Source organism: Plasmodium sp. gorilla clade G2, assembly GCF_900097015.1.
Source record: "Plasmodium sp. gorilla clade G2 genome assembly, chromosome: 13".
In the NCBI taxonomy this organism is placed as follows: domain Eukaryota; phylum Apicomplexa; class Aconoidasida; order Haemosporida; family Plasmodiidae; genus Plasmodium; species Plasmodium adleri (nom. inval.).
The window spans coordinates 2,146,055-2,159,163 of record NC_041705.1 but is presented as its reverse complement, the minus strand read 5'-3'; the positions used below and the strand labels follow the sequence as shown (position 1 = coordinate 2,159,163).

At 19.4% G+C, this 13,109-nt stretch overlaps 4 protein-coding genes across 4 annotated transcripts in view; 1 reads left to right on the top strand and 3 right to left on the bottom strand.

The window, feature by feature from the left end:
- Nucleotides 1–741: 741 nt before the first annotated feature.
- Nucleotides 742–4,699, top strand: PADL01_1356700 (U3 snoRNA-associated small subunit rRNA processing protein, putative; the record flags this gene model as incomplete). The annotated part of the gene is made up of 4 exons (XM_028684134.1): nucleotides 742–4,081; nucleotides 4,187–4,263; nucleotides 4,354–4,443; nucleotides 4,541–4,699. The coding sequence occupies 4 exons, from the start codon at nucleotides 742–744 to the stop codon at nucleotides 4,697–4,699; spliced, it is 3,666 nt and encodes a 1,221-aa protein (XP_028540242.1).
- Nucleotides 4,700–5,229: 530 nt separating this feature from the next.
- Nucleotides 5,230–6,105, bottom strand: PADL01_1356600 (conserved Plasmodium protein, unknown function; the record flags this gene model as incomplete). Its single annotated transcript, XM_028684133.1, has 4 exons — nucleotides 5,230–5,291; nucleotides 5,450–5,514; nucleotides 5,720–5,773; nucleotides 5,927–6,105. The coding sequence occupies 4 exons, from the start codon at nucleotides 6,103–6,105 to the stop codon at nucleotides 5,230–5,232; spliced, it is 360 nt and encodes a 119-aa protein (XP_028540241.1).
- Nucleotides 6,106–6,755: 650 nt separating this feature from the next.
- Nucleotides 6,756–9,476, bottom strand: PADL01_1356500 (DNA helicase, putative; the record flags this gene model as incomplete). Its single annotated transcript, XM_028684132.1, has 1 exon — nucleotides 6,756–9,476. One exon carries the CDS (start codon nucleotides 9,474–9,476, stop codon nucleotides 6,756–6,758), a length of 2,721 nt encoding a protein of 906 aa, XP_028540240.1.
- A 1,434-nt stretch (nucleotides 9,477–10,910) lies between these two features.
- The window catches only part of PADL01_1356400 (conserved Plasmodium protein, unknown function), a gene marked incomplete at both ends in the record, with an annotated part of 3,435 nt that continues 1,236 nt past the window's right edge, over nucleotides 10,911–13,109 (bottom strand). Inside the window, one exon of the mRNA XM_028684131.1 lies at nucleotides 10,911–13,109. This exon is cut by the window's right edge and continues 1,236 nt beyond it. Coding sequence (XP_028540239.1) covers nucleotides 10,911–13,109 — 2,199 coding nt within the window.

Here is a 13,109-nt window from a genome sequence, read left to right as displayed (position 1 = left end):
TATATATTGAATATATATAGCACAAAATATATTTCCTTTCTTATGGTGTTTTTACATTATCTATTTTATTTTTCTTTCTTTCGTTTTTTTTTTTTCCTTTTTTTGCTTAAATGTGAAAGTATATATAAATATTTATATATATTTCATTAAAATGAGAAATAAATATACTAAACCACTGAACTTTTGAATGAAAAAATATATATATAATTAAAATTTTAAGGATTATTTATTTAATTTTATTAATTAATGTAAAAACATATTACATATATATATTGTTACAAAGTTGTTAAAAATAAATTGGGAAAATATTTCAGAGAAATATTCTATTATACAATATTATATTTATTAAAAAGAATTCATAATATAATATCAAAAATAGAAGTATTGATCTGTTTATTTATTTTAATTTTTTATAATTTCATTATTTTTTTATATTCATATAAAATAATTAATATGTAGATATATTTATTTAATTTTTTATTATGTTTATTTCATTGTTTTATATTAAAAGTTAGCAAAAATGTTTTTGTGAAAATATATAACAATTCAATAATTATATATATATATATTTTAGTGAGTACGTGATAGATCTTTCCTTCCGTTTTCTTATTTTTTTTTTTTCCTTTTATATTTTATTCAAATATTATTTCTAGTATCAATCAAAATAAAAGTGTAACATTGTCAAACGAATTATTAATTAATTAATAACGCAAAAAAAAAAAAAAAAAAAAAAGAAGAAAGATGGGTGTAGAGAAAAATATTTCCATGTCACTAAAACTTAGTGAAGTATTTTGTTCTGATGAAAATAATGTTAAAGGATATAATAAGGGAAAAAATAACAGTTTAGATATAATCGAAAATGTAGAAGACTATAAAGAAAAATCCAAACAGATATTGAATAAATATAAAATTTCTGAATTTAATAAAAAAATTAAAAGTGATCAAAATATATACGAAAAAAACAATAAAAGTATAGACAATGAAGACATTAATGATAATCGTCACAATCGTGTAAACAATATATATATAAAAGAAGAAGATCAAGGTGAAAATATATATTCAGAGAAAAACTATAAAGGAATTATTTCATGCAAAGAAAGTAATTTATTAATAGCTAACGGAACTACAGGTATAATTGTACACAATGGTATAATGTGTTTATCTATGAAAGGTATTCAACCATTTATTATTACTAGTGTAAAAAATTCATTTTGTGTATATGATCCTCATAAATTAAGGAAAGCATTTATTTCAGAATATTTTTTAGAAGATATAAAAAATTTATATAGTACAAACAATTTCGTTTATGTAATATTTAAAAGACAGGTATATAAAATAAATGATAATGGAAACAAGAAAGTTTTTTCTGACCATCATAAATATAATATTATTAATATATTAATTACATCGGATTATTTATTAACATACAGTGCAAAGGAATTAATTATTTGGAATGATAATAATGATATAAATGATTTTAATCAAAGTGACACCAACAGTGAATTATCCGATAATGAGGAGAATAATGATGAGAAAGATGATAAAAGGGATAATATTAATAAGGGGAATCTTAATTCTATAAATAAGATTAATTCTATAAATGATAATGATAGGAATGATGATAATAATAAAAATGATCCTAGTAATAATAAAGGTAAGGTTAAAAATAACCATAAAAAAAACAATATTGAACAAAATATGAAGGAAACAACTGATTATTTTTATAAATCAATCAATTTATTTGATCATTCATCAGATGTTGAAATAAAAAATGTTATTCATCCAGATGGTTATATAAATAAAGTTATTATAACTACAAACGAAAATAAAATATATTTATATAATATTAATAAAGAAAAAATAATTCATGAATATAAAGCATTAAATGTTTTATGCCTTAATAAAGAAAAATATATTAAAATAATATCGCGAACATTAAAAAATGAAGAATTTTGTATTATTACATCATCGAACGAATTATATATACTAGATATTGAAAAAGATCAAATTGTATATACCAAAAATATACATATGAATGATGACTTTGCTAGTTGTATTAATTTTTATACATATGAATTTGATGATGAAATGAATAATATTGTATTGATAGGAACTGAAAATGGAAAACTACTTATGATTAATTTGAAAAATAATCAATATTTTATAAGGAGGGATGTACATGATTATGTAAAAACTATATTGATATCAGGTCAAGGATATATATATACATGTGGATATGATAATAAAATTCATTTATTAAATATAAATAAAAATAATTTTTCATTAGATATTATAAAAACTAGAAATAGTTGTATTGGAATAGTTAATAATATCAAATATTTAGATGATGAAAATCATAAATTAATTGTCTCAGCAAATATGGAGAATACAAAGGAAGGAAATTTATTTATTATAAGTCCTCATAATCCTGAACAAAATAAAGATTTCGCATTAAATAAAAAACTTAATATCTTAAATACAACCATTGTAGATTTTGATATTAATATAAATAGACATTATGATTGGAATAATATTTTAATTTGTTTTGAAAATTCAGATCGTATATATTTAGCATCATCTTATAAAAAAACAATATCTAATGAATTTTTAATATTACCTAATTCATATTCCAATAAAAGACAAAATAAAGAAAAGGTAAATAATGATCCATTTTTAAAAAATGAAGAAAACATCGAAGAAGATAATAATGATCATTTAGAAAATGAAGAATACAAAATATATAATGAATATGAAACTTATGAAATGCTTCATTTAAAAAAACAAAAATATGCAACATCTGTATTAATATCATCATGTGGACATATAGGTATTGTTGGATATAATGATGGAGAAATTCATTCTTTTAATATACAATCTACAACATATAGAAATGAATATAAATTAAATAAATATTCTATTTTATCTAAAGCTCATATAGATGGTAATATATTAAAATTATATTTATATGGAATTAATTATTTTGTATCTGCTTCCAGTTCTAAGGACGATACATGTTTAAGAGTATGGGATATATATACAAGTGATTTAATATATGTTTATAATATAAAAAATGAATATAATAATTCAGTAGAGGATATTCATATTGTCTCATTTTATCATTATAATATACTTACTGCTGTTTGTCTTTCAAATAATCATATATTAATTTTAGATATTGAACAAAAATGTATTACTAGAAAATTTCATTTTGCATTTCTTGTAACTAATATAATTTTTAGTAAAGATAATAGATTAATTTTCTTTGCATTAGAAAATAATACATTATTAATATATGATATTATTTCAAATACATTTGTAGATTATTTATTATTTAAAAATTCGGTTACTTCAATGGTATATGATGATATTTATTTATATACAGCACACAAAAATTGTTATAATTTTGTATATAGTTTTACTAACAAAAATTTATTTAATAAATATAATTATTATGTAACTGATTATAATTCTTTTCATGCTATACCAATAGAAGTATTCTCAGATACTGATGATCAAAAAAGTTATAATATAATGAATATAAAAGATTTAATAAATATGAATCAACAAATTGAAGATAACTTAAACAATCATATTAATGAAAATTTACCAAAACATGATGAACCAATAAATGAAAATGAAAAAAATGATTATGTAAATATAATGGAAACATATACATCAAGTGAAAGACAAATTAATAAAAATTTAATAACCTTATCAGGTTTTAATATATCAAAAATTGCATACCTTATTTTCCTAGACAAAATAAAGGATAAGTGTAAGGTAGAAGAAAATGTTAAAAGAAATGAAGAAATTCCATTTTTCCTTACCACAAAATTGGATAAAAATATTGAATATAAAGATGATGAAGAAGAACAATTCTTGCAGAATATCACAAATAATTCTGAAAATAAAACAAGCCAACAAGAAATTCAAGACAAAGATGAACAAGAAGAAAATAAAGAAAGTAACGTTGAAAGTAAAGAAATTGTAAAAAGTAAACACATAGGAAAAAATAGCAAAATTCAAATACCATCATCAAAATTGCAAGAACTATTGTCAAAAAATGAAGAATCTTATATAAGTAAATTTAAAATTAAAAAAACAAAAAAAAAGTAAAATAAATAAATATGTATATATATATATATATAACCATTTTATGTTTTTATTAAAATTTTTTTTCTTTCAGAGGTTTTGAAATATTTCAAAAGCTTATCTCCTTCAGGGATACATTATAATATATTGTGCCTAAGTACAAAAGAAGAGGTTAGTCATTTATTTATTAATTATATGTGCACTATATTAGAATTATAGCAACTATATATATATATATATATATATATATTTTATTTTTAGTTGGAAAATATGATGAATTTTTTCATTTACCATGTTAAGACAAATGATAATGTTGATTTAATCCAGGCATATTTATTTATATTTTTAAAGGTAAAAAAAAATATGCAGAAAAAAGAAATTATTATACTTTAAAAATATATATATATAAGAAATCTCATTTTATTAATTTTTTTTTTTCATTTTGTAGGCACATGGTAAAAAAATAATGAAATCCAAAGAAAAGAAATTAAGGAATACTACAAAGGTATTACTTCAAGAAATTCAAGGTTGTTGGTCTAACATCAATTTCTTATTTGAAAATATAATTTTTTTTATTAAATTTTTAACAAATATACAATTAGAATAATACCAAGAAATATTAGTTACCATTGAATTATGTTTATATATATATATTAATATTTATTTCAATGTGAATAAAAATTCTTTCCTTCTTTTTTTTTTTTTTTTTGGTACTAAACATATATATATTTTTAAGAACTTTATATATATATATTACTTTTTAATTTTGAATTTGTTTTTGTTTAGTTCATATATAAACAAAAAAAGAAACATAAATTAAAGGAAATATTATAAAATTATTAATTATAAATTAAGGTAATTAAATGGATAAAATTATACAAACACAAATTTTTATAAATGTTGTAATTTATATATGTGCTATTGTGAACATATATAACAATATATATATAAATCATATAATATATTTGAATTTATGTACATATGAAGACATCTATTAAAGAAAAATATTATTCTATACTATTATAAAACTACACAAAAAAAAAAAAAAAAAAAAAAAAAAAAATCAGATATGTCTTTATTAGTGAAAAAAAGGGTAAAAAATTATATATAAAAAAATATAAACAATTTTTCATATATTTAAAGCTTAAAGGAGTCTTCATTGTTTTCTAATAAATTATTCTTCATGAAATTATGATGTACTAAAAAAAAAAAAAAAAAAAAAGTATTTTATTATATTAATATGGATTTACATTTACGAGAGAAATTATATATGTGTAACACACATATGTCCAATCAATATATATATATATATATATATATATATGTATATTTTATTTTCTTATATTTTTTTCCTTACGTTGTTGTTGCTCGTTGTCAATTACTCGTTGTATTTCCATCAAATCATAATTTTCTGGATTAAATCTATAAAATAAATAATTGTAGTAAATTAAATATATCCTATCTATACAAAATAATATGTAATTTGATAACCATAAAAATGGCGTTATTAAAATAAAAATAAAAAAAAAATGTAACAAAAAGTATAGATATAAAGCCAAAAATAGCTAGTTCACAAAAACGTTATATGTAAAAAAAAAAAAAAAAAAAAAAAAAAAAAATTGGCTACTTGAAAACTTTGGAATTTTGCATTTCAATTTCAATCAATGGTTCATCATTATAACTGTATTGGTAAATAAAAAAAGAGAAAAAAAAAATTATATATATTTATAATATTTATAATAATTATATATAATACAAAAATCATTATGACATAAAATAATATAAACTTATATTTTATTTTTTATATATGTAAATGGGCTTTTCATTTTCTAACTCAATTAATTCTAATTTGTAATCAAGATTAAGGAATTTGTCTTTTTTTTGTTTATTTTCAATAAGATGAATCAATTTTCTACAATTATCATTATATGTTCCACAAGGATTATATCTTATACTTATTTTTTTTATGTATGCCAGAAAATTGACATGGGGAAAAAAGTTAAATTTTGGCATTATATTAAAAGGCAAAAAAAAACAATATTAAATATAATTAATGTAAATTCAAAATTTAAAATGGTATAAAAAAAAAAAAAAAGTTTTTATAAATTAAAAATAATTCATAAAATTATTTTTAAATGTAATTTTTTTAAATATACATTATATTAAGAATGTATAAAAAACATATTTTATTATATCATATATATATATATATATATATATATATATATATATATTAGCATATTTTACACAAAAAAAATAAAATAAAAGAATAATAAAAATTTCAAGTGTATAATCATAAATAGAAAAAAAATAAAATCAAATAGAGGTATCTATTTTTTAAAATGTCAGGTAATTTATTATTTTTTTTTTTTTTTTTTTTTTTTTTTTTTAATTTCCTCTTAAAATAACAAAAACAAAATATATATTAACATTAGATGTGAAATAAAAATAAAATAAAATAAAATAAAATAATATTTTATAATATAATATAAAATATATATATATATATATATATATATATATATATATATATTTTTCATTGCATAATTTATTTTATAAATTTCTTGTAATATTTTTTTATTTTGATGCTTAAAAAGTTTTTACCTTAAAAGATATATGCACATATATATATTATTATATATGTGGAACATCATTTGTAAGCTCTAGTTTATTTCTGTTTTGTACTTTTTACTTGACAAATTTATACTTGAACTAGGAGAATCCTTTGTTGGGCTATCGTGGAATGACCTCTTATTAATGTTGTTCTTCCAAGGTTTTTCTACAGATTCATTACATTTATTAGATTGAAAAAAATCTCTTATATCTCTATTTTTTTTTTTTGGAGAGCTATTGTGAAAAGTAGCATGTTCAGATGATTTTCTACGAACTTTTGGTGTAGTAACCAATGAAGTGGGATATGATTTATTTGTGTCATTAGTTAAATCTACCATGAACTTATCGAATTTATTAACTTCTTTAACATTTAATGAATCTTCTATACCATTTAGTGCAGTTGTTAGTGTATTCCATTTTCTGTTAATAATTTTCCAGACTAGTTCATCAATAGTATTTTGTGCAATCAAGTAATGAATATTAACTACATCATGAGCTGTTCCAATTCTGTGTGCACGATCTTCTGCTTGTATAATTTGACCAGGTACCCAGAAAAGTTCTCCAAATACTACTGTATTTGCAGCAGTTAAGTTTAAACCCATACCACATGCAGTTATAGATAACAAAGCGATTTTAACATTATCATCGTTCTGGAAATTTTTAATATAAATTTCTCTTTTTTCCATAGCTGTTAAACCGTCTACACGTATATACCTACATTTTTGTTCCTTCAAAAATGCTTCGATTTCATCCATTACTAACTTATGATGACAAAATAATAAGAATTTAATATCTGCATCAATTAAATAGGATATATATTCTTTAATAGCTTTGACTTTGGCATAACCTGTTAATTTAAATAAATGAGAAATGGATAAATTTTCATCATCTCCGTCTTCTGACTTGGAATTATTCCAATTGGATAGATGTATATTATCAATATCATGAAAATTAATATTTTTTTTACTTTCTAATTTTTTATAGTAATTTAATATTTCTGATAACTCTTTTTGTGGTATTTCTACAGGTATTTTAGATCTTAATTTATCTGGAAGTTCTTTTAAAACATCTTTTTTTAATCTTCTAATCATTATAGTATTAGTTAAGAATAAGTGTAATTCTTCTGTATGTTTACATCCCACATATTCAATTTTTTTGGTATATAAATTTTTATCTTTAAAACAATATCTATCACAAAAATCATGATAGTTAAAAAAATTGGGCATAATACTTGATATTTGTTCGTATAATTCAGAAGGTTTGTTTAATGCAGGAGTTCCAGATAGAAGAACACATCTTTTTGCATTTTTTATAATTGGAGTTATAACTTTTGTTCTTTTGGAAAGAGAATTTTTTAAGTAATGTGATTCATCACAAATAATACTTTTATATTTATCTTGATATTTATCATTTTTAGTTATTAATTCATATGATATTATAATCATTTTTGTATTAGAAGGAATATCGGTTTTTCCATTTTTAACGACACATATATGTTCTTCTCGTATTAAATGTGATAACCATCGTAAGGCTTGATCTTTCCATTGAAATCTAATAGAAGATGGACAAACAACAATGAATGGCCAATCATCTTTATAAAAAGCCATTAATGCTAAAGCTTGTAATGTTTTACCTAGACCCATTTCATCACCTATTAAGACTCTTCCATTTTTTTTTAAGCCAAAAAATACACCTTCTCTTTGAAAATTTCTTAATTCAACACTTAATTTTTCACCTAACAGATTATCTAATTTATCATAATGTTGTTTGGTATATGAACACATAGTATTAGTCAAAATATTTGCAGTAATTTCTGATATTCTTTGTGGTTCTGAAAATTTTGTATAATTTTTAAAACATTTTAATAAGAAATTTGGTATGGTATGCACCCCACCTAAAATAGTACATTTTTCTTTTAAACTATTTAAAACATATTCATATTTATCTGCTTCAAATGTTATACAAGTATAATTATTAATTTTTTTTAATGTAGGATTTAATTCTGATATTATTTTAAAAAGATCTTTTGAAATAAAATTTCTAAAGTTTACAAATTTTTTATTATTATTATCTTTTTGAACAATTTTAAAACTATCATCACTAAATATTTCAAAAGCAACAATAATATCAAATTCTTTTTTTTCTTCTTGTTGGTTATATGCATTATTTATATCATTCATAACTTTTTCTTCATAATTTCTATATTCACTACTATTCATATTATGGAACTTTTTTTTTTCTTCATTTATATAATTATTATCAACACTTTTCCTTTCAAATTTGTTGTATGAATTTCCATTTTCAGAATAATTATGTTTATGTGCATTTTTACTTGTATTATATTCATGTGAATAATTATTAATATTTTTTTCATTATTATAATAATGTGGGCTTTTAACATTATTTTCGTTTATTCTATTATTATTTGTACATATTTCATTATTATTATACATATTAGGACTCCTATAATTATTTTCTTTCATTTTATTATTATTTGCATATTGTTCGTTATATATATTAGGACTTCTAACATTATTTTGAAACATATTATTATTATTTGAATTCCTTTCATTATTATAATGGTTATTATTTGCCATATTATTATTATTATTATTTTTTTTGCCTTCCTTTTCTAAAACATAATTTTTAAAGTCCAATAAGGACCCTGATGGACTTTCCAAACTTTTCACCCAAGTAACATAAGATTTGTGTTTTTCAAAAACTTCTTCGAATGTCTTTCCATTATATTTACCGAAATTAAATACCTCCATATTTTCATATTTTTTTTATTATAAGAGGTGGATAATATGAATATGTATATATTATATATATTTTCTTTTTTATGTGGATAATAAAAAAAAAAAGAAAAGAAAAAATATATATAATTATATTTTTATATAAAATATATATATATATATATATATATATACTTTAATTTTTAATTTTATATACAAATATAATGATTATATAGTGTTTATTCTTACTTATTTAATTAAATCTTATTACTCAATAAAAATATGATAGAAAATAAAATACCCTTTTGCATATATAATATATATATATTATATATATATTATATTTATCTATTTATAAATTCATTTTATATTTATTATATTTTATTTTGTTAATGCACTAAATACTTGATCACAATATTATTTTGTTATGTAAAAGACATCCACATTATCTTATTATAAAAATATTATAAACAAATGATTTATAGCTAAATAAAAATCACAATATTTTATTATATAATATATATATATATATATATATATATAATATATGTATATTTATTTGTTTATTTATTTTTATGTGGAAATATTTAATATATAAATTTATAATACATTTATTTTACTATTCATTTTTATATGCAAATTATTCATACGATAAATTGGGGTATTTTTTTTTTTTTATCTTAATTTTTAAAACCGGGTTAAAAGTGATTATTTTTTAAAAATGATATTTAAAAAATATTTTCATCATTTTAATTATTTAATCTCTTTTTTAAAATATAATAATTCTGCTTTTTTTTTATTCTATTTTTCTTCTAATTTATATATTTTATATTTTGTTATAAAAAATATATGTATATCACCCAAAAATCAAAATCAAAATCAAAATCAAAATCGATATCAAAATCAAAATTGTTATAATAATATGATAACTTTCAAATTATAAGAAATGTCAAGGCAATAATAAATTATATTAACTAAAGAAAAAATTATGAATAAAACTGCAAAGATATATATGCAATATATATATAATATATATATTTGAATCATGCATACATTTTTAAATTCTCTTAGATTTTTAAAAAAAGATAGTATAGAAATGAAACCCATAGAAAAAGGAAATTATGAATTTATATAAATGTGTGTAAATATATATATATATTACATATAATTAATTAACGAAAAAAAAAAAATCATAGAGGGAAAAAAATATTAACAGTATGTGTATCCCATTTTTTAATTAATCAAAAATATTAAAATATTTATAAAATAAATAAATAAAATATAAATAAATGAACGTATAAATAAATATAAATATAAATATATATATATATATATATATATTATATTTATAGATGAACAAAAAAAAAAATAAAGTATACAAAATTTGCTTTGATAAATTTTCTTTTTCTTATTTTTTTGTTTCAATGTGGCTTAATTTTGTTGATGTAGAAAAATAGATGTTTGTTAATTTCATTTTATAAATAAATCACATTCATTTAATTTATTTTGAATTTGTGAAATATCTATATTCATTAATATTTTAAAATCTCTATATAACTCCTTATGTAATTTTTTCGATAGAATATAAGCTAAAATTAAAGGTTCTTTAAATATATCTTTATTTTTGTTATATATGTCAAGTAATTTCATATAAATATATTTCGTAAAAAAAAATTTATAATGATGAAACACGTGCCAATAATATACAGTGGAAACACAATAAGAACCTAATTGTAAAACTAAAATATCCTTTTCTATATAATTCTCTGATGAATAACAAAATTTATCACAAATGTCTTTCATTACCAAATTTAATGAACTCTCATTATATATTTCCCCTCCTTTAAAATGAAAATCAAAATTATATTTAAAGCTTCTTTTTCTTCTTTTTAAACGTTTATCATCTATACTTCCAATATATCTATATCCATTCATTTCTTCATATTCTTTTAGATGATTAAATATATACTCTTCACTGTTCATTATTGTACATGTACTTACATTAGAAATATTACTTTGTGATAATGTTTTCTTTCTTTTTTCATTTTGATTTTTTATAAATAATTTGTTAGATTCTTTTATCTTTTTCATCTTGTTTTCATCAAGTTTATAGTCACTTAAAATTTCAAGAGAACTTCTTGATCCACTGAAATATATATATCCTAACCATTCAAAATTATTTACTTTCATAAAATTATAAAAGTTATTATTCCACAAATCTGTTGAATTATAAAATGGTTTGATAAAAAAAACTGGACAAGCATAACTTAATTTTCTATTACAACAACAACAATATATTTTATTATGTTCTAAATAGAATATTAATATGTTGGCATAATTTTTTAAAATATTTTTAAAATTATTTTGAAATGGATGTGATTCAAATTGATCTCTTTTTGATAATATTTTATTTTCAATTTTTTGTATACACTGTTCATAATAATTATCAGATTTCTTTTTATTTATTTTACAAATCATTTTTAGGAATTCATAATTACTAAACTTTTCTTCATTCTTTATAAATTCGTATACATTTAACATTTCGCCTTTAATAATATTTTGCATAAATTCATCATTAATTTTTTCAATTAATTTTACTTTTACATTTTCATCAGATTTATGTGGAAGATTTGATTTTTTCTTATTTTTGGATTTTTTCTTTATATTATCTTCATCATAAAATATATGATCCTCTACAACAAAATCTTCCATACATTCTCCTGTATCATTATAATAATCATAATATTCTTCTCCTTCATTCTGATCGTCTTCATAATAATCATCTTCTTCGTTATAATCATCTTCTTCATTATAATCATCATCTTCATTATAATCATCATCTTCATCAGATAAATCATCTTCTTCATCGTATTCGTCTTCTTCATATTCATCGTCCTGAATAAATTCATCCTCCTCTGTATATTCTTCTCCTTTATCTTCATTAACACTACTAGATACGCTATTCTTATCCAAATCATTAAGCCTATCATAGTTATTACTTTTAGATATATCATTATTTTTGCAACTTGATTTATATTCTTCTTGATCTACATCTATAATATTTATTTTTTCCTTCTTTGATGTACTAGCTAAACTTATGTCTACTTCATCGTTTGAATTATTTTTTTTTTCATTCAAAGTAGCATCGTCTGATATATAACTACTATCACTTAAAACATATTTTTTCTTTTTATTCTTTTTTAGAAATTTATTATTATTCTTGTTCTTATCCAAATTAGTATCATTTTGGTTAGATGGTTGACTCAATTCACTATCAGTAATATATGTGCATAATTTTTTTAAATTCTTTTTTTTTTTTTTTTTTTTTTGATCAAGTTTATTATTTCCATCATATTCTTCATCTTCATCATCATTATAAACAAAATAATTTTCATGTTCATCTTTGTTTTTTTTTGTCTTTTTTTTTCCTTTTTTTCGTCTATATATTATACTGTTCGAATCATTACAACATTCTTGAAGTGATTCTTTTTTTACCAATTTTTTATGAAGACTTGAATGTTTTTCTCTCAAATCCTTTTCTATTTGTTTTGCTCCTTCAGAGGTCTTATAATAATTTCGGTTGTATTGGTATTTAGGAGATAATAAAGAGAGAGCAATAAATTCAATATAGTATCTAATGGATTTTTTCATACTTATACTATTAAAATT